Source organism: Empidonax traillii, unplaced genomic scaffold (genome assembly GCF_003031625.1).
Source record: "Empidonax traillii isolate 1590-97213 ecotype Southwest subspecies unplaced genomic scaffold, ASM303162v1 scaffold375:size1330703, whole genome shotgun sequence".
Classification (NCBI taxonomy): domain Eukaryota; kingdom Metazoa; phylum Chordata; class Aves; order Passeriformes; family Tyrannidae; genus Empidonax; species Empidonax traillii.
In genome coordinates this window covers 1,079,805-1,101,368 of record NW_020955568.1, presented here as the reverse complement: position 1 = coordinate 1,101,368, position 21,564 = coordinate 1,079,805, and the positions used below count along the sequence as shown (strand labels likewise).

General features: G+C 46.3%; 1 protein-coding gene across 1 annotated transcript in view; it reads right to left on the bottom strand.

The window, feature by feature from the left end:
• PSMB7 (proteasome subunit beta 7) overlaps positions 1 to 18,220 on the bottom strand; it is an 18,668-nt gene extending 448 nt beyond the window's left edge. The window contains exons 1-7 of the mRNA XM_027892940.1: positions 18,152 to 18,220; positions 17,853 to 17,946; positions 17,606 to 17,703; positions 17,121 to 17,261; positions 16,492 to 16,607; positions 10,233 to 10,291; positions 314 to 465 (exon numbers count right to left, since the gene is read on the bottom strand). Of these exons, the coding sequence (XP_027748741.1) occupies positions 314 to 465; positions 10,233 to 10,291; positions 16,492 to 16,607; positions 17,121 to 17,261; positions 17,606 to 17,703; positions 17,853 to 17,946; positions 18,152 to 18,213 (722 nt within the window). The 5' untranslated portion in view covers positions 18,214 to 18,220. The remainder of the gene's footprint in view (positions 1 to 313; positions 466 to 10,232; positions 10,292 to 16,491; positions 16,608 to 17,120; positions 17,262 to 17,605; positions 17,704 to 17,852; positions 17,947 to 18,151) is intronic.
• Between the last annotated feature and the right edge of the window lie 3,344 nt (positions 18,221 to 21,564).

Genomic DNA, 21,564 nt, shown 5'->3' with positions numbered 1-21,564 from the left:
AAAAAAAAAAAAAAAAAAAAAAATTGCCTCATAACTGGAAAGGTCTTTGCAGAAATCAGCCGTCTGGCAGCAAAGGCAGAACTCCATTACTTCCTCAAACTGCCCAAAGCTCAAGAGCCTGGTGACACTGTGGCAGCGAGAACTTCCCCTGATCCTCCACACAGCTGCTCGTGGCTGTAACAGCCTCTGTTCAGCTGCAGGCACAGCCACTCGTGTTGTGTTCAGCTGCCACTCACCCACAGGCTGGAGATCACTGACCAAGGGAGGGCTTGCTGGGCAGAGCAGGGATCACACACAGTTCAGGGTCCCTCACCTGTCCCCCTTCTTGTTGGCCACGTCGTAGGGGCGGATGAAGTCCAGCTTGTTCTTGCTGATGACGCAGATGTCGATGTTGCTGCCGGAGCCCAGGTCGTTGTAGATGCCGGCTGCGATGGCGTCTCTCACCAGCTGCTTGGCCTCCCCCTCCTGCAACAGTTGAGGAGCTGTCACTGCCCCGGGACCATCCCCAAAGTGCCACAGGGCTCCAACAGGGACTGTCCAGGAACAACCCTTTACCCTGCCCATGATCCACCACCCCAGGGTGGATCAGAGTTGGTAAAAACAGTCTAGGAAGCAAAACTCAGATTTATTTTTGTCTTAATGAATGGAGAAAATAAATTTTACCATTTTTAACTTCCAGGTTTCTGGGCACGTGTGTGTTCCAGCTGCACACACACTGGAGTCACTGCAGTTCAGGTACAAGGATTCTCCAGGTCAGGGCTATTTAATCAGCCTTTATAGCACCAAAATTGTTCCTCTGAGCCTGTCCTGTCCAGGCTGGGTGCAGCAGGACTGGAGCAGGACACGGCCTGCACTGAGCCACACAAACAGCTGCACGTCCTTCTTCGCTCCCAGGTTCACCACTATTAGTCTTTATTAAGAAAAAATAAGTTATGCTTCCTACTAAGCTGACTAGAACAATGCAGCCATGCTGTAAAAATAATTCCTGTACCTTTTCTTCAGTGTTTTTGGCAATAAAACCCTGATAAGCAAGTAATTCCTCACTCAGCTGATAGAAGACTGCCACTGATTTGTTGCAGACTAAGGGTATTTCAGTACTAGAGTGCAAATAAATAAAATGAACCAAAGAAGTATCTGTAGATCTGTTTTAAAAATTAAGTGGTAGCAAAACCAGAATAATTTCAAACTACATGAGTGTTAGTGTAAGAAAAGCAGCTTAGGAGTACTATGGCAAATTGGGGGAGATCTGTTCCATTCTTCCTTTTAATTTCATCTTTTTAAGACAACATTGTAAATCTCACAGACTCTATGTTAAATTTTATTAGCTTTTAAAAACGTACTCTATCAACCTACTGTTATCAAAATAATCCTAAAAATACTCATTATAAATCCTGTAAAAACACTTAGAGCTGTAAGTGCACAGAGAGCCCAGGCTGTCCCCTCAGCTCCTTCACTGCCACAGTGCAGTGATGGTCATTTTGGAAACCCTGCCTCAGTGCCGTGTCCTGCTCCTCTTTATGCAGTTTAGAAAGCTGGCCAGGAGAGCCACAAGAAACAGAGATCCTGCACGGAGCTGAGCAAGGACTGCTATTGCCAGTCACAAAATAGGGGCTTGGCAGCAAACTGCTGACACAGCCTGAAGGAGAGGGGCCTCAATGAGCCACTGTAATAATTAATCTTAAAAAACCCTAAAAGTTCAGAGTATATAAAAGGAGCACTTCCTGCTTTATGGTTGCAAAGACCAAGCTAACTGGGAATATCCTCCTGTGGGGCCCCCAGTGCTCCTTAAATGAGATTACAGCCCGTGATGAACTGTAGGGCCGGTGAGCGGTGACAAGCAGCACTTTATGGAGCGATCTGTCTGTCCCCAGCACACCCCCCACGATGTGTCCCTGGACTCCAATGTGCAGCTCCATTTACCTCCTCCTGACAAATGGGCAGCGCTTGGGAAGGCAGCGAGGCCCGGCCCCGCAGTGATGGTCAGCACAGCTGAGCCAGGGGGAACAGCCCCCAGTTCATTACACTGACCAGCAATGCAGCTCCAAAGGGTGCCTGAGGAATAGGGCAGGAAAGGCCAAAATAAATAACTCAGCATGGGAGGCTAATCTGAAACGGTGTTTGATAAATTATTTATAACACAGACAATTGTCTGCATTTAATATTGGCGCTACCGGTAGCGTCTTTAAAAGATGATTTATGTGTTGTAATGCCATTAAGCTTTATATGGGCCCACTGCTGGCTATAAAGTCTGCTGAGATTTAGAGAATGAGTTTTAAACTGTCACTGCAACATCACAGCAGATAGAGGCTGTATTAAATCTTTACTTTAAACCTGTTATCTGGAGAGTTGCAGTTCGCAGGCACTCAGAGCTGATGGATTACCTCTCACAGCCGCTCTGCCGCCGGTCCCAACCTGCACCGAGGAGCAACTTTTACACATTATTCTTGTATATGACTTCAACCAAGTTTCTCTTCACACTTAAACAATTTCCAGATTTCAAGTGCTGCTGGAGGAAAAAAGAGACTTTCCTACAGGAGATGAGGGCACTTCTGCACGGTATTAATGCTGTCTTTACTAACAGCCTGTAAACAAGTTTATCACTGTGCTCCAGCAGCAAAGGGAGCAGCTGGAATGGCTTTGGGAACATTATTTCCACAACATTTTGTAACTCCACAAGCAAGTTAAACAGGAAATGCCTTTTTCAGATTTCAAAACCCTAGAAATCATTTCTTTTCCTAATTCTTACCAAAACAAAATGAATCCCTCCTGCAGGTCACCAGGATGCTGTTGGAGATGCCATACACACAGTGCAGTTCTCCAACAGCAATTCTCAGAAGAATTTGAAATGTAGTGCATATCAATATTAGTATAAAATGAATATAAGCAGGCAGCTATTTCTGTAAAAATAAACAAATGCAAATACTTCTCACAACAGTCCTTTACAACAATGAAATATGCTCAAATTACAGAATATAAAAAGTTGATCCTACTTAAAGTGAGAATCCCCAAGACTCCCGTGGGAAGAGACGGGAAGGAAAAAAAATCACAAGCTTCAGGAAGGACAATGATAATAAAAAAATAAATCCATAAAGGAGTGCTGGGAATTTGGGGGTAGGAAAGCAATACCTCTTGAAGGAGAAAAGCACCTCGAGAAGCATAATTAGACTTTGGGAGAGCCATCAGCAGTGCACAGGGTGTGAGGGGCTGTGTGGGGGCTGTGGGGTGGAGATCAGTCCATTCACAATTACAAGTCTTCCACCAAAAAGTGTGCATTTCCAGGGCTGCCTCAGGAGCAAGGAATGACATTATCTTTTATTTCTTATTTTTTTTATATTAGACCTATGCATTTTATGGCAGTGTCATTGTGACTAAAGTGTCAGTAAATGTTTATTTTTCTAACCATTTTCTACTAAGAACTTTCCAAACAAACTGCTCTGTAGTCCCTAATTATTATTCTCAGTTTTTTTCCCTGTTCCAAGGAAGCTGCCTGTGAGCCCAGGCTCATCCCCACCCCCTCTCTGATATCATACACCACCAGTATAATAAACCACGTTAATATTTCATACCAGGGTGAAATATGCTGGAGTATCAATTCAACATCTGCTGTCTTTAGGGTACTGGCATCCCGCAGAGACACTTTCAATTTGTAATTGAGTTCTATACTGAATTAATCAGCAGTTTATCTTTTTTAGTAAAATAACGTCTTCCCCACTAACCTGGATTTACATTAACAATTTATGTCAAATTACCTGCCAAGGCAAGAAACTTATATGATTCGGAGCTACTCTTCAATAACATTAGCTGCTGTTTGTCATCCCCTGCGTGGGGAGCAGTGCAATCCATATTTCCAGTGGCACCGAATTAAATTACAAGCTCCTCTCACAACTACGAGATTTCCTTTAATACCATTCCCACAATCTGACCTAAGAACGAAAACTCATTGAATCCATCACTTCTTGCACATGGGTTTTTAGGGCACAGATTCTCAAAAGGAGAACTCGCTCAGCAGCACCAGAGCTGGAAATGCTGCCAAGCTGCAAGTTCTCCTCTGACCCTGGGAGAGCCTCAGTGACACAGCAACCCTCACCCACCCGGCTGTGCCAACCCTACCAGAGGCTACAGCTGAAATTCCTCGGTGTTACTGCCTCTGAACACACTCACCTCAAGCCCTGACACATCTGCCTTCAAACAAAGCAAATCTCTGTTCACACGACTATTGCTTTACCTCTGACAAAAGGATGGAAGGGAATGAAGGTCAATCTTTTATTTGGAAAAGAAGCCTTGGCCTTTCTGGTAATTTATCCTCCCTAATATCCCAAAGTGCTCCATAAAGCCCGGGCTGGCTCCCAGCTCTGCCTCATCCCCACTCCCTCACAGCAATTGCCCTCGGCCCGGCCGGCCCTCGCTGCGGGAGCGGCGCTCGGGCTCTGTGCCATGTGAAATATTTTCCAGTGCATTTTGCCCGTGTGCTGCACTTATGGGAGATACACAAACTGGAACAATTTAAACTGGAACACCTGCTCCTGAGAAATGCATCAAAAATAATTACCTGTCCTCCCCCTACCCTGTGCAGTGAAATGATCTCTTAACACAGAGCCCTGCTTCTGGCCAGCCTGTCTACATTATTATGGACAAAGTTTAAGTGTTACTTTCATAAAGGTGAAGAAATTGTTGTTCTTTATCATGCAGCAATGCCCAATTTACACAGAGGCAATATTTGTTTCCCTCAATACAGTCTGCAAAGAGCAGACTGGAAGGCGGCTCTACTGGGTATCCCTGGTACCTCAGACTGGTACTTGGGCAGCGTCCCACAAACTGGGCTTTGATCCACTCCAAACACCTCACCTGCAATCCCAGCCACTCCACAGCACACCGAGCTGGCACATTCCAAATCAGCCCTGTTTAATACCAGTTCCACAAAGGAAATCAATCCGGGGCACAATTCTGAGAAAGAAGATGAAAACTGTACAAACTGTCCAACGTGTCAGGCAGAAACGAGGGACCAGAGGATAATTGTTATCTAACCTAAGAGTAACAAACAGGTCCGATAAGCCTTTATTTTCCGGCTGACTGTGTGCACTAACACCTGGTATTTACCCATGGAAATCCGTGTCTCCAGCAGACACTAACACAGCTATGTCAGGACAGCTGAAAAGTGCAGCGCCCCGAGCTCTGGCAGCAAGGAGTGAAGATATGCCACTAACAGCCTCCGCTCCTGTCACTGGGTAATGAAACACACACACACCAAGTCCTGCTTTTTGTTCCCCCAGTCACATTTCCCCCCCACATTTCCTTAAATCTGCGTGTTTGACACCAACAGGGGTTCAGGCAGCTCGGGCAGGCTCTCCAGCCTGGCTGCCCTGCCCGGCCTGATCCCCACTGCGTGCCCGCCCAGCACGGGGTGCCCGTCCCGCCGAGTCATTAAGGCGGTGTCAGCTGGAGGATCAGCCCCACACCTGAGCCCGTGGGCACAGCCATTCTGATCTCCATCCCTAATGAACAGGGGCTCATCTGCAGCCTGTCACCGCGCCCAGCCCCCCGCACACACCGCCGAGACGACGATTGCTGAAGATGAGAGAGTTCTGACAGATTCCAAAAATAGCCCGGTACTACTGTCAGTACTTAATAAACAAAAATAATTCCACCATATTGAGGGACAGTAGGAAATGTGAGCACAGGAACATTTGAAGGATCTATGTGTCAGCTGCTTAAAAATGGAAGGAAGTGACATGTTTTCATAATATTTTGTGCTGTGCCTGACGCATTTTTAGTGAAACGAGAGGTACACAGTGAAAGCTGCACTCAGGATACTCTGCCCTTGGGCACAGCAAAGACCCCAGAGCACGTGGAGCATCCAGAGAAAGCCCTCTCCGTGCCTCAGCGGCTTCACTCAGGGGTAAGGGCTACTTGGAAGTACCTCAAACATCCCTTCTCCCAAACCTGCCCTCCAAACTGCTCACCAGATTGCTCCCAACCCGTGCTGGTCCCAGCCAGGAGCAGAGTCACCCCTGCAGAACGGCCACCAAAGCAAACCTGGACAGCAGGGGAAGGCAGACACAGCTCTGGTGGGACAGCAAGCTGCAGGTTTTGGGACAGCACAGCTGCTGCAGGAGGGAGAGCTGTTTCCATGTGGAACACACTCACAACAGTCTCCTCTGCTTTTCATCTGTTCTTACCCTCCAGGGTATTTTTGTTTTCATTCAGTACCACTTGATTTCCTGCCACACTTCAAAAACGGTACAATAAATGACTGTAAATATAATCTCACATATTTGTAGTGATCTATCCTAGAAATAATTATTAAGTATCTGCCAGACTATCTCCTTTAATTTTTTTCCACCTATTCTGTGCTCCTGAACTCATTACTCCAAGATTTACTTCCTTTTCCTTGCAATAGCTCTGCTTTCTGTGGCTTCTCCTGGTTCTCTTCCTTTTGGAGCCTCTTTTTATTAAACCTGGTCTTTTTGATGAAATACAGAAAAGAAATGAAGTTACAAGCAGCCTATTTCCTTGCTTAAACAAGAAGGCTACAACACAGCCCCACTGTGGATCAAGTAATTTTTCTACAGACAAAAAGCTTCTACTTTTCAAACACCAGAAATCAAATACCAGAATAAAATATATCCCCTCTCCCCATCTCCTGAGGAATTCAACCACCACAGGATAGATAAACCCAGAATTCCAGCATTTAATTCTGCAGACACTTTTTTTCCCAGATCAAGATGGTTTCCATATCCAGTATTTCTTTGTTATTGTTTAACACCAGAAGGCACGAATGCATTTGCAAAATGACTGTGAGGTTTAAAAACCATGTGGCGACTCCATTGGAAGAAAAATTGGCTGCAACGGAAGATCTGAGCTCAAAACACTCCATTAGATGTGCTGTTCCTCCACTGATGTTTTTTAAAGCAGATCTATAGCTGCCCACATGACAGATTAATATTGTTCCACAGTAGTTAGGTGCTTGGCATTACATTTTTGAAGCATCTACAGGCCTTGAGGGCTGAAAGTGTTGCCACGCTCGGCGCTCTGTAATGGTTCCTCCAGAGGCCAGCACTCTCCCGGCGCCCCTGCCTCCATAAATCAGCCTGCACGAGTGGCACGGGTCCCTCTGAAGGGTGGTGGGGACGGATCACCTGCCGGCACTGCAGCAGGGACAGCACCATCACACAGCACTCACAGAGCATGTGCTGCTTAAAGCTGAAGACACACTAAGCCCATGGAAAAAAACACATCCTGCTGGTGTTAGCACGCCTCAGGCAGTGGGAGAAGCTTCAGCAACTCATCTTCAAAAGGCAGAGAGCCAGGGCTCTAGAAACCTGCAAAAATTGGCTAAGCCTGCAGTCTTTTTCTTATTTTTTTTTTTTTTTTTAGTTGAGCATCTTCAAAGTCTACAATTCTAACTGTAGGGCACAGCAGCTGCCACTGCAGATTTGATCCTCTCAGCTTTTGGCAGCTCTCAACTTGAAATTCTAGCAAAAGAATTTTTCAAGTTGCTATTATTGCCTGTCATGGATTTATAAATATTGTGCACTATCTGCTGTGGCACGGCTCTCCTGGGACACCAGCGCATGCCAAAAGCATAACAGAATGAAAAACAGTTCCTATTCTTCAAATAAATGCTAATTTTTTTTTAACTGTGCTCACACGATGCGTTTGGTGATCAGCTTCAATAGTACAGAATATATATCAGAGGCAAAAAAGCTGATTGTCTTTTCCAGTAGTATTCAGCTGCTACTTTCATTAAGCTTGTTTAATTACATTCCAGATGCTAATTTGCAAGTTGATACCAGAGGGTGCAGGACAGTTTGCCTTTGAATCATTTTTCTGTGATGTGATGGTCTTGAAGCACACCACTACCCTCCAGTAGCCCTAGCAAGATATTCTGACAATTAGTGCAAGAGAAAGGAGCATTGATCTTGACAGGAAAATAATAATTTTCTACCTATTTCATTAAATTAATCTCCAGGAATTTTATTTTCAATGCCATTTCATAGGAAGTTTTATGTAAAATATGCAGAGCATACTTCAGATTTAATTTGGATTTAATTCAATAGAAATATTTGTTATTTTGTTAATTTACTGTAAAAATCTCCCACATATTATAAGCTGGCAGCCATAAGAGAGTATGAGGAAGTGTTTAAGAGTACAACTGAGCTTTAGGACCTGAAAGTTTGCTGGTTAATACACTTTTTGAATTGTTACTAGATATCAGATTATCCAGGAAAACCAAAGGAAGAATTAAGGTACATGCGAGTCTCAAAATCTAAATAACTATTTCAACAAATTGGTAGGCTGCATTTCTACATGCTTGTTATAACAGTGACTATCTGCTGCCACTTATGGTTGTGTGTGAAGACAGTTTAATGAGGATGACCTTTCTAAATAGGAAAATTTGGAGATTTACCAATTTTTGGTGCCTTTTTCGGTTGCTCTTACACAGAAAATGACTTAAAACACAAGCCTGAAAACTCGCTGAGAATCAAATGCAGATCTGATTGCACAGCACAGCTCTTTGCCATTTGTATCCCTGCAAGGGGATTGTTGTGCTGTAGCTGTTGATTCCCGGGATTTCAGTCCATGTTTTCAGTGGAACAGCACACACACCAAGTGCACAGTCAGCCAGGAGGCTGGAAAAGGAGACTGCCATTCTTGCAGCAGCACGAGGGGAGAGGGGAAAACAGAGAGTCTCCCTCTCTGGAGTGGCTCTCTCAGCCATCTGCTGTAACGCTCCCTCCCCACGACACTGGAGTGCCTGCTGAAAGTATTGCAGAATTTCTGGGAACATTTATAAATACACTGAAGACCAGAAGCTCAGAGTCTGCAGACAGTGCCCAGAACAGCGTGGCACCACAGGAGCCCTGATCCAACCGTGTGTCCATGACTTGGCACACCTGCAGCTCCTGCACAAGCACGGACAGGGCAGGAGCCAGGCCAGGGATAGCTGGAAAACCGCTTATTAACCACACTTCAGCAATTAACTAATGGCAAACCTCAGAACACAGGCGGGGAGGTTTGTTTTAAATCAGCTGGTATTGGACACTGAGCCTCGTCGGGACAGGGAACAAGAGATCACATCTGAAATCATCAGCTCTGCAGAGAGGAACTGGGTGGCCTGATGGGAACATCACCCAAACACAGCACTGGAAGGGGAGGAACTGACCCACAGCAGCTGAGCAACAGAAACGAAGAACATCCAAACACCTCTGCTGGTGTAAATAAACTTTCCTTTTCCACATGACTCAGGGATACTGGAGAGCTGCAGGATTTGTTTTATCTGCATTTTAGGCTGAAATGATTGTGCTGTTGTTAGTGTTATGAGTAATTTTTAATGGGTTCAATTTTCAATTTTGTGTTCAATTCTCATTTTTTCTTTACTGTGGAATTATTAATCAATTGGAATGAGAAGAAGCGTTCACAGAAAGTCTGAAGAGATAAATGTGGTTTAAGAGGGCTTGACATTACTGAGGCATTTTACAAAATACAGTTACAGAAAGCCCTGTAATTGCTTTGGGGTTATTTTCATCAACAGTGGGTCTGGAGACAACTGGATTTTCAGGGTTTAGTTTAGGAGCACTGAACATGGTGTAACCAAGTGTAAGGGAATCCTATAGAAAACACAAAAATAACGCACTGCATCCATCTGTAACCAAACAGCTTGCTCTGATCTTATGACACTCTGATTTTAGCTCTCCTGAATGATTCTAACAACCAAACATTTTTCAGTTTCTATCAGTGTCAGCAGCAAAGCACAAACCCCACAATCATAACAGTTTTCTGATAATCAGTTTTCAAGCAGATGTTAAATTGCAGACACTAGTTCTGAACATACCAAATCAACCAGGATCGTTTCATGTACTACTTGAACACTTTTTTGTAGCATTCTCTTTTCAAGACTGAGAGAGAAGGACTGACTGATAAAAAACCAGCAATACTGACTGTGCGAGGGCTGGTAAATTCCTGAAGTCAACTATAACCAGCAAACTGTGTGTTTGTAAAGCTTTCATCCACATTAAAAGCACATATTTTTCCATATAGAAATATAGCTTCTTGCAAATTTATTTTATCCATCATTTTTCACAACTTTACAGTAAGCTGGCACTAGTACATTGTAAGTGCAGCACAACTAGAGCAGTTTTAACTTCTTCAAAGCTTCAAACCTCCTAAATTCTTGGGATCAGAGGGATTATTGAGGGAAGAAACAGTGAGATTTCAAAGCCCAAGACTCTTACCTCCATGTCGGGTTTGTACTTGTCCTCGAACACTGCCATGGCTGCCAGAGATCCGGAACCTGCGGTGACAACATCAGGACACCCCTTTAGCCATGGAGTTACATTTTTAGAGGAAAGGATAATGCATGTCAGCAGCACAAACCAGAGTGAAGCCAGCTCAGCTCACCACACACTCACAAGTGCCTGTGCTAAGTCCAGCACCTCATTCAAGCCCAGAGGTGCAGCTCGTGTGCCCACACGTGGCACAGTCCCGTCCCGAGAGCCTTCTGCTTCTGACCAGTTTGAACACCAGATATGACAATGAGGTTAGAGAAGGAGTTGATGGAATCCCTACCCCCCACCGCTCCTGCCTCAGCAGAGGGGCTGTGGGAATGGGGAGATGGCTCGGACGAGCTGGCACGGTCGGCCCCACACAGGGGGTGGTAACCCAGCCACGGGAACGGGGCAGGGGCTGCTGCCACCAGCTTTATGTCCCCCAGTGACCTGCAAACAGCCTGCTGTGCATTCACTCCGGGCATTATTTTTACACTGAACAGCTACAGCTGAACAAGGTGACAGAGAGGAAACCATGAGCTCAGTGTTCCTTCTCCAGAAGGGAGGAGGTGCAAGTGCAGTGGAACAGGAGCCACCTCTGCCCAAAGCACTGGCACTGCAGGGCTATAAATGGGCTTGCCACGAATTCATACAAAAAGCAGGATGATGCTATTTGAAACTGTAAACTTGCTCTGTTCAGAAAGAGTGAGCCTTCAGGAAGATTATCTTGTCTGTCTGTGGCCCTACCCATATTTCAGAGAGCACTACTTTTGGGGAGTGAATAAAGTTACCTGCAATTTTTTACTCCAATTAGAAGATTTTTTGGCATTTATTACTTTTTAACTTGTTTTGCATACCGCTATCTGTTTAGCTGGGTCACAGAGAAAGCCGTATTTCCTATTTAAAATGATTTGTGTATATCGCTTGACCACCTCAATGGTTTAGTGAAAGCAAAAGGCAGCGATTAAACAGTTTCAAATGAGGTGTCCTGCTGATTTTATCAAGTCTGCTGAATGTATAATGAAAAAGGAGAAGCTGACAGTGACACTGTTGAGAAAATACAGACTACCTTAGCTGAACCATTTAAGGAGGTCCAATTATAGATCAAATTTAAAGGGTTGAAACAGCAGATTTACAGACACAAATCAATGAACATGGTAATCCCGATGAATGTGACAGATATTCCTGTTACAGAATATTGCTGTGGTTGAGGATCATTACCTTTACAGTACCAAATACATCACATCTAAAAGCAGTAGGACACTCTAAGTGTGTACTTGTATTACAGGCAATGACTATTCATTTACACCTCACAGCAATACACAACTCCATTTTTTAAATGCTGAAACTGGGAATAAAACAGATTTTTAAGCAGAAATGAAATGCTGATACAAACAGCTGATATCACAGAGCAAATCACAAATAAAAGGAATTTTACTGATCCTTCAAACAAGGTCAAAATAAGGTGTGGGCCAAAACAAATACGGGACCTGAACCACAAAATAATAATTCTTCTGGAATGACATAGGAACATTTCTAATGAGGAAAAAAAATATCTGAGTTATGGTCTCAAACCAGGGCCACATTCTTGCTACACCCAAATGAAGGCCTACCATGAGCAGAACAGAAATCCTCATAGCTGGGAAACAACCCTACCCTTGGAGAAGGGTTTATTTGACAAAATTACAGTGCAAAGGCTAAAAAACATGCAAGAATAAAACACAAAAGGTATAAATGCACAATCTGACTGAAATTAATACACTAGCTACTGAGCTAAGAAAAAGTGGGTTTAATTCCTTAAAAATTCTACTGACAAGTAAAAATTATTGATAGCAATCTCATACATGGCTCAGGCTGGATTAATTCCTCCAGCTCTTTTTAAAATAAGTTCCCAAAACAACAATGGGGAGGAACTCAGCATACTTCAAGGAAAAAGACAAAATAAAAAGGCAGGGGGAACCTTACGTTACAGTACATGAAATCATTTATACATAATTACACTTAATTATTTATCTACCAACACACAATAAATGCCAAATCCAGAATCAACTTTAAATAACTAAATACAGGCAAGTCCTACAATGTAAATTTTCAAAGAGTTGTTGATTAGCTTAATTAAACCAACATGCAGACATTTACATCTGAAAACCAGGATTCTAAGGAGGTTCTAACAGAAGAGGAAGCTGGAAAAGCTGAAGAGACTCGTTTGCTTTTTTCTCCAGTGCTTATAAATCCCAAACATAAGCTTTAAAAGCTTGCATTTAAAATCTGCCTTAGCAAAAGCCTCCCAGCACAGCTAAGCGTTCTCTGCAAGAACGGATTTTATCTTAAACAGCACAGTGAAAATTGTGCTCTCTTCCCAGCACCAGATGTAAGCCACACCGATGGATGAACACTTCCCAGTGCCTCCACCGAAACAAACCACGCGCTGTTTGCCCACTGCAAGAGGAAATGCTGGCACACACCCCCCACCTGTGGCACAGGAGCCCTGCGGGGACAGCAGCAGTGCCCAGCAGCCAGGGCCAGTCACCCCCCAGCCTGGCTGAGAGCTCCACTGTCCCAGCACACCCACTGCCCCCTCCTCAAATTCCACACGCCACCCAAACAACCCCACAGCCTTCCGAGCACTTCAGCTGCCTCGTGAAAGCTGCATTGTAACAGCAGAGCAGGCAATAAAACCTGGGAACTTAAGTAAACACTGCTATAAGGTTTTCTTATTGCAGTTCCTATAAAAACACAGAAAACTTGGATATTAAGGGTCTATGGAGAACTTGTTTGTATGTGTGGAAACAGCTGCTCTCTTGTCCGTGCACTCGCACAATAATTCATTTTTAACAAGCATGCTTTGCCTTTATGTAGAAACAAGCTTCACAATTCCCAAACATAATGTCTGGAGAAAGATAAAATCCAAACACAGCAAAACACCATCCATTAATTAGGGATGGATTTCCCACCTCCTACACACAATAACTGATTTCAGTCACCACCAGTTCGGCCTCAGCCCTCCTAAGGTGCAGCAGCTCAACCTCGAATCTGTCAGACCCTTCAGGGGAGCTGGGCAGTAACGTGTCACCGAACATCTACCTGAGCTCAGGTTCAAGAGACACCAAACCAGGGGTTTATCTTAGGTAAGGTTTCAAACTAAGCTCAACACACAGCCCATGCAGAAATAGGAAATGTCCTCTGTTGGATTTTTTTTTAAACACGTTTAAAGTTCCTCTTTCTGCTGTGCACGAGCACTAAGAATTAAAACAAAGAATGATTTGTAAAGTTATCATTTATTTCTATTATATACCATTCAGTGAGAAACCCTTTCAGGTGGATCTTTAGAACCCATTAACTGCTAGCAATGGTTACATTTAACACCCTTGGAAAAATAACCATCAAGAAAAACAGACCATTTCAATTCCAAAGAAATTTTTTTGCAAACATTTTCAGTAAGCAACACTTCAGAAACAAATACTCAGGAAATCTTAATTTAGTATTTTAATATATTGAAATATTGTCTGCCAAGCAAATTCTAAAGAGCTACAGCAGCTGAGAGGTAAAGCTCTACTCTGAGAAAAATGCTTTTCAGTCTGATGACTGGCATGAACCAGGTAAGTTATAAGACCATAAGAGAATTAATTTTTTTCTTAAATAGCATTGGTCATTTCCTGAATTTTCACAACAAAGTTATTAATTTTCCTGGACGCAGTTGTAATAAATTCACTTTAAAAATACTATCTGGTCTTCACTTGAGCAGTTGCACCACTTCAGCATGGATTTAAAGTGAAAGATAATTACTGATAGCAAAGAAATGCAGCTGACAATAATCTTCTCTGTGTTTTGGAACTGCAGGAGCTTCTCTAAAAGAGATGAACTGGATCTTTTTAGCAGAACCTTCACAGCAGACAAGTTCTTATTGCTAAGTACAGTCCATTTCCTCACCCAAGGACCTGTTTGCTGCCCCACCTGCCACACTGGAGGATGAGCAGAGCCTTGAGAGAGCAACATTTACCACTTCCTAATCCATCACTGCCAGGGCTCCCTGACAGGGCATTTATTCACACGCACTCATTGTTATTCAATTTGCTGCTCATCCCAGGTAAAAATTCCGTGATCTCCGCAGCCCCACGGACTGGGATCATTTTTCAGCCGGATCCTGGCTGGGGGCTGGCTCCCAGCAGTGGGAGTGCTTGCTCTGCAGCACGACACTGCCAGTGCATGAAGAGCTGATTTATGAATATGAAGCACCACTGGCACCAGGGGAGCAGCTCCAGCCACCAGAGACCCCCGAACACTCTGCCTGCTTCCGAAAGCTCAACTACACACTCCAAGTGCTTTAATTTTATGCATGCATTTCATTAGAAGTCTTGGCCAGAAGCTTTCCTAGACAAGCCAAGCCATCAGACAATCCTGCATCGTTTGCTAAAATCCAATTTTGTCCTTTGTCAGCATAAACAGTTTAATTTGATGTTCTCACTCCTGAGTAAGCACCAAGCACCTTTTAAATTTTCCTTGCAAGGCAGGACACCACTGTGTCCATCCACAGACAAACTCCAGCACACCAAAACAAAATCCAACTTCTCAACCTTCTTTCCTACTTAATACTGAATTTCCAGAAGCTAACTGGCCAAAAATACCTACCCTCATTTACACAAACTGCCTTTAGAACAACAAAGAACAGATCAGGCTGAATAAGACTGAAACACAATTCCAATTGCTATCTACCATTTGAATTTGGATAGTTTTTCTGCTGTCTCAGTTCTATCTTTCATCTCTGTGCACAAGCTACTTTTTGACTAAATTGTATCCTAGTCACTGGAGACAGTAGCAGGAGTGGGAAGGAGAAGGACACTGTGCTGAGCAGGACTTTGTCTGACAGTGTGACCAAAGGGAGCGTGTAAGCACCAGCCAGCCCTGGTCCTGCCCACAGCAAATCAAAGTTTAAGCTACAAGGAACTTAATCCATTGATATTCTACTTCCTATTGATTTGAACTTAGCCCGCTACCGTGTTATTTTTGTGCAGGGAAAGCGGAGCGGGCAGGATTTTCAGGAATGCCACCTGATAAAGCGGGAAGGTCGCCGTGTGCCCAGCGGAGAGCGCGGGGCTGGCCCCAGGGAAGCAGGGCGGCGATGCTGGGAGCGGGCAGCGCTGTGGAGCGGGGATCGACCGGCAGCACCAACCCCGCACACCGACACACGCGGCGGGCTGGCCGTTCCCGGGGCAGCAGCGCCATCCCGCGGCCCCGCAGCGCCACTGCAGGGACACTGTGCGGGGCATCAGCATCGCTGCCACTGCAGGGACACTCTACGGGCCATCGGCACTGCAGGGACACTGTGCGGGGCATCGGCACTGCAGGGACACTGTGCGGGGCATCGGCACTGCAGGGACACTGTGCGGGCCATCGGCACTGCAGGGACACTGTGCGGGGCATCGGCACCGCAGGGACACTGTGCGGGGCATCGGCACCGCAGGGACACTGTGCGGGGCATCGGCACTGCAGGGACACTGTGCGGGGCATCGGCACTGCAGGGACACTGTGCGGGGCATCGGCACTCCTCAGCATCACTGCCACTGCAGGGACACTGTACGGGACACCAGCACTCCTCACACAGCACCGGCACCACCGCAGCACCCACCGGGACACAACCCCTCACCCCTCCAGAACACCCCACGGAGCTGTTCGATCCAGAGGTGCCACCCAGGCGCAGAAAAGATCAATGAAAATCTATGAATTTAACGTTTTTCCCATCGCAGAACCAGCGTAAAAGCTGCACCAGGCATAGGCTGAACCTGATTTACTGATCCCACACGCTACAGCTTCAGATCAGTTTTCCGATACGTCTGTTTGGACTCTCCATCACGCTTGCACGGTTCTACCAAAAACAAGCTTCCCTTTAAAACTGCCCGAGTTCCCCAAGTGAAATTTATACGAACCACAAGTCAGGACTTCAGTCAGCAAGCCACACTTCCCAAGGAATTTTTTTCATTCAGCAAGTTTTTGGGAATCCCACAATTCTCACGTGGGGAACACACACAGCACAGCTCCTAATACCAGCTTTTTGGCAGCTGAGAGTTAAACAGTATTCCAGTCAGTATTCCAGAGCACCCGCCCTATAAATGCAGGCACAACTTTACCTCTGAAGTCTGAGGCCCGCGCAGCTCCCAGCAAACAAAACGGAATTCAACTAAAAGCACTTTAAACAACAATTGGAGGTGTTCCCCGTCCTGTCACTCACCCATGGTGACGTAGGGCAGCTTGTCAGTCGATCCATGCGGGTGGATGCTGTACAGGTGAGGGCCCGTGACGTCCACTCCCCCCAAAACCAGGGCAGCACCGATGTAGCCTTGGTACCTGGGAGCAAGGTTTGTCTGTGAGTCTGAAACCCATCATACAGCTGTGGTTCTGTTTAACACAACATCGGCGTGGGAGAACTGTCCCACAGCTACCCAGTACAGCTCTACCGCCAGCTGGGAGCAATAAATTAAGAAATCTGGGAAAATACAGTTTATTTCAGTGTCCAGCAGACATTCTGAGGCAGTGATTCTATTGCAAGTCACATAAAACTCCCAGTTTTACAGGCCTGCACATTCCATTATTACTGGCCAGCCATCTCACCAAAGGTACGTGACAGTTTTCATGGGTGTGATCAACAGTCTTTTAAATTAATACCTTTCTATTTTTGCCATGTGATCACTGCACCGCAGCACAACTATAGTATCAGTTCTCTAAAACTCTGATTTCTCTTCCATCTCAGTTCAAAGGCCCGCCAAGAAAAGAACAAATAGAAAGTCTTGTTATGAAGGGTAAGGAGGCTGAGGGAGGTTTTAACAGCACTGTTAATAAACAAGAAGCCCCCTCAGTTACCTGAACAGCATCTGCTTGAGCATCCGGTTGGCCGTGACAACCCTTGGAAGTCGTCCCGTGGACAGGGAGTGGAGCTCCAGGTTGGAGGAGATGAGCTGAGTTGTCATCTCAGTGTCTGCAGCTGTTCCAGCACCACAGCAACTAAAAAGCGTTATGAGCAAGTTAGGGAAAGGTGGGGAGGGCAGGGGAGGCAAAAGCCTCTATGCTTTATGCAACAAGTAGAAATTTTCTCTTTGTAAAACTGAGGAAATTAAGTTCTCATACAGTCAGTATTTTCAGAGCAAGAAATAAGATAGCCTGCTTAAATGTAAATAGAAAACCACAAATCCTCAAGCCTTGCTAATAAATTATCATTTTCAAGCACATCTTAATATTTGGTGTTAGCAAAGGACAGAGCCAAAAACCCCAGTACCACTACCAACACCATCACACAGTAATAGACATGATTAGCCATTTATTACACAATAAACAGTATCAACACTTACTAGATATTGGGGGAAATGAAGTGTATTTTTGAACAGTTCTTGTCAGCAACAACCATCCCCTCGGTTGCTCTCGTATCCGCTCCGAGAACGACGCCATCCTAGAGGAAGGGAGAATTATTGCCGCTGTCCCCAGGGCCGTTCCCGGGGGCAGCTCGGGGGCCGGGCCGGGACAGCGGGGGTGACTCAGCAGCAGCAGCAGCAGCAGCAGCGGAGCCTCTGCGGGCCCGGCCTGGCCCCCGCCCCTCACCTTGAACACGATGCCGGCGATGGTGGTGCCCGTCTTGCGCGGCGCGGGCACCCGCAGCCCCTTCTGGGCGAGCTCGGCCTCCAGGAGCGAGTTCCTGCAACACAGCGGAGTGAGGCGGCCGGACGGGTCCCCGGCGCTCTCCCCCAGGCTGGCTCGGGCCCGCTCCCCCCGCACCCCCGGCCCGTCCCGCTCCTCCCGCTCCCCCAGCTCCCCGTGCCGCTCCTCCCGCTCCCCCAGCTCCCCGTGCCGCTCCTCCAGCTCCCCGTGCCGCTCCCCGCCCCGCTGCCCGCCCCGCTCACCGCGCGCAGTTGTCGAAGCTGAAGCCGCCGCCGGGCGCGCTCAGCACGGTCAGCGCCGCCATGTTCCGCCCGCCGAGCACTTCCGGGGCAGCGACCCCGCCCCGCCCCGCCCCGCCCTGCCCGGCGCGAAATGGCGGCCCAGGGGCCTGAGGGGACGGGTGGGTGAGGGATGGGCACCGCGGGACCCTGAAGGGCACCCTGAAGGCCGGAGGGGACCCTGGAGATCATCCAGTCCAGCACTGCCACTGTAACCTCCAAAGCACTGCCCCCCATCACCCAGCGCCGCTTCCAGGCACCTCTCGAACACCCCCAGGGCTGCCCTGGGCAGTCCAGTCTGAGCACTCAAGCAGCGAAAACATTTGTCTGACTTCTAATCTGAGTCTGCCCTGTCTACCAGTAGTACGACTTGTCTAAAGGGTTTTGTAAGAAGCTTTGAGAGTTTCAAAGAAAACAAAAGGATGGAGAAGGACAAAACGGGGGGAGGGGACCCCAACTTTTCTGTTTCAACCTTGCAAAGAATACGTAACTACATGAGGAAATGGAAAGTGACCTAAAATTGATGTGCTGTTGAGGTAATGGTTCTTTAGGGAAAGAAAATAGATAGATGTCCATTTTCAAAATTAGGAGAGTCCTGCTGTATGTCAAGGTCAGTAAAATAAATTTGGTGGTTTTGGGGTAAACTACATCCGACCACCAATTTAACTTCTTCTCCAGTGTCCTGACCCGTTAAAGGAAAGTGCTAACGTATCCATAGAGAACAGAACTTCTGGCTACATCTGCAGAAAGGTTGTGCTTTAAAGCAAGGCAGACAAGTAGAGAGAATTTTCTGAAATCTACCACATATCTAATGATCCTTCTAGATGTGTAAGTGCCTGAAATTAAAAATCCTGTTGATTAAAATAAGATGTTTGTTGGTTTGTGGTTTTTTTTTTGTTCCAAACATTAAATGATGATTAGGTGGGGCTCTTTCTCTTGCAGAACAACACAACCACGTAAGTAGCTCATTGGCTTCTTGCCCAAAGGAAACTTTCTCCAAGTATATAAGTATTTCACCGAGGAAGCGCCCTCCCTCTCGAGCAGGTCGTGCCTGGAGCGCGATGCCGTTGGAGCAGGCGCCGTTGCTGAGAGGAGCTCCTGCTCTCATTCCAGGAGGAATGGTGGCTCCCACATCAGGAGCGACTCCGGCGTGGTGCAGCGTCCCTGTGAACAGCACCCCGTCAGCACATGGCCTGCTCACAGAACGGGGGTCCCACTGCTCCACCCTAATGACACCCCTGCAGTGTCCCTCCCAATTGCTGAAAAATGAGTTCTCTCCATCAGGGTGTTCCTCAGGTCAAAGTAAACAAACAGAAATGGTGGGCTGGGCAAACCTACTGGGCAATGTCTGCTTTTTCCTGCAGCGCTCGAAGTACTTGCCAATGGAAGAGAACAAAAACAGCCACAGGGAAGAAAACCAAACCCCAGCCTCTTTCTTGACTGTACCAATCTTGCAGAGAAAAGCTACCAGACCACAAAAGACCATCTTTAGGACAAACACACAGAGAGCCTGCACTCTGCGCCCTGTTCTCCCTTTCTTTCAACCCGTGGGTAACTGAAATCCCATGTTCTTGTACACCAGTAAGGCTGGGAAGCTGTCTGAGAGGCAGAATATCCTGCTGCCAGATGCTCTTTTTTCATTCTAACACAGTTGTTTTTCTCTTCACTTGATAAAGTTAAAATAAACAGTCTCTGGGGTGACTTACAGGCGTCAAAATTGGATTGGCATACAAACTGTAGAGCAGTTGGTGGTGGGGAGTCTGGGGAAAAGGAAACAGCAGGTTTTAGCTAGAGGGGACAACAGCTTTATTTCCCTCTTGGTCCTTGACAACTAAGCAGATGTCCTGCAGTTATTGTTTTACCTTCTAGTAATATAGAGCCTTTCCAGATCCTCCCAGGTGTGCGACTGGCTCTTCTGCAGATGTGCAGGTACCTCTCTTCGCTGGTTCAAAGCCACCTGAGTGCACCACTAGCTCCATCTATTGCTGGTTAATGGCTGGCTGAGAGTCAGCCTAATCCTTGTTTCTCCCTCTCAGCTTCATGGGATACCTATTTCCAGCCCCATTTATGTGGATACTGCTGGTGGTTATAACATCTTCTCTGATGTTCTGACACGGGCTCTGTCACAGCTGTTGTCCTGTGAACTTTGTTTCTGAGTGATGCTCTCTGCTGTAGACACGGGTGTCACGTTTGTGTCCTTCAGAGCCCTGCAGTGCAGATGTCACTGACCCCTGACAGCAGGGATGGGTGGCAGGATGTCACTGGGCACCCCCTGTGCTGGGCTGGAGGAGGCACAGGGGGGTGGTGCTGCCCTGAGGAGCTTGGTAAGCCCAAAAGTATTTAGAAGAATAAACACTGGGGAAGAGAGTGAGAAATTCAACTCATTTTTAAGGTTCTGGTCCCGTGTATAAAGGAGTGCTTGTGTGGCTCCTGACAGGCAGCAAATGACCTGTTGTTGCTGTCTAGCACAAGGAAGGTCAGTTCTGCACTGAGATATCCTCTGGGAACATCTAGGGCTGCACACTTCAGACCTCACCTTAACCTGCTCTGAAGCCTGCAAAATGTAAACTTTTCCCCTTATTTCTTCGTAAAGCAGTCCTGGAATCTGTTTCTAGCCTTAACAAAGCTGCAATCCAGGTTTCTCATCCTACAGGACATCTGACAAGGAAGTTAAATAGCACTCCAGACACATTTTCTAAAACGTGGGATACCAGGAATGTGTTCTCTCAGCAGGTGGGCGCTGGAGCTCTGTGTGTGTAATGCATTAACTCCCAGGTGTTTGGGTGTCTGCACTGACCCTGCCTGTTTCCCAGTTTTGTGTTCAGTGTTTTCTCTTTGTGTGAGGGCCAAATGACATCTTGACTCCTTGGACCTTCTAAAGAGACACTGGGTGACTTGGAATGTTTAACAAAATCTTGAGTACAATTTCACTCCACAAAGCCTGCGCCTGCTCTTGCAGGATGAGAGACAAACACGCTGTTTCAGGGTAACTGCAGTAAATCATCAGGCAGTTTTTGCTCTCTAGAATAAGGGAGTTACAGAAAGTCAAGTCTCCCCAGGTGAGGCTGGGGCCCTGCACCACCCAGCCCTGCAAGGGACAAGTTTTTATTAGAGCTGTCCAGAGGCAATACAAACTGTCCAGAAGCATTTACGTTGTTTCCTACCCTCATCATGGCTGTGTCTGGTGCTTATTCCAACATATTCCTATGTTGGAATGTGGTGCATAATCCTAGTTCCCAAACTAGCCAGCAACTCCTGTAATGTCCCAAGGTGAACTTGTGTTAGGAGTGGAGCCAGGCAGAGATAATCACTGAACTGGAGAATAAATGCACCATGTGCCTCTCCTTTTCCAAACCACTCTAATTTCAAACATCTTG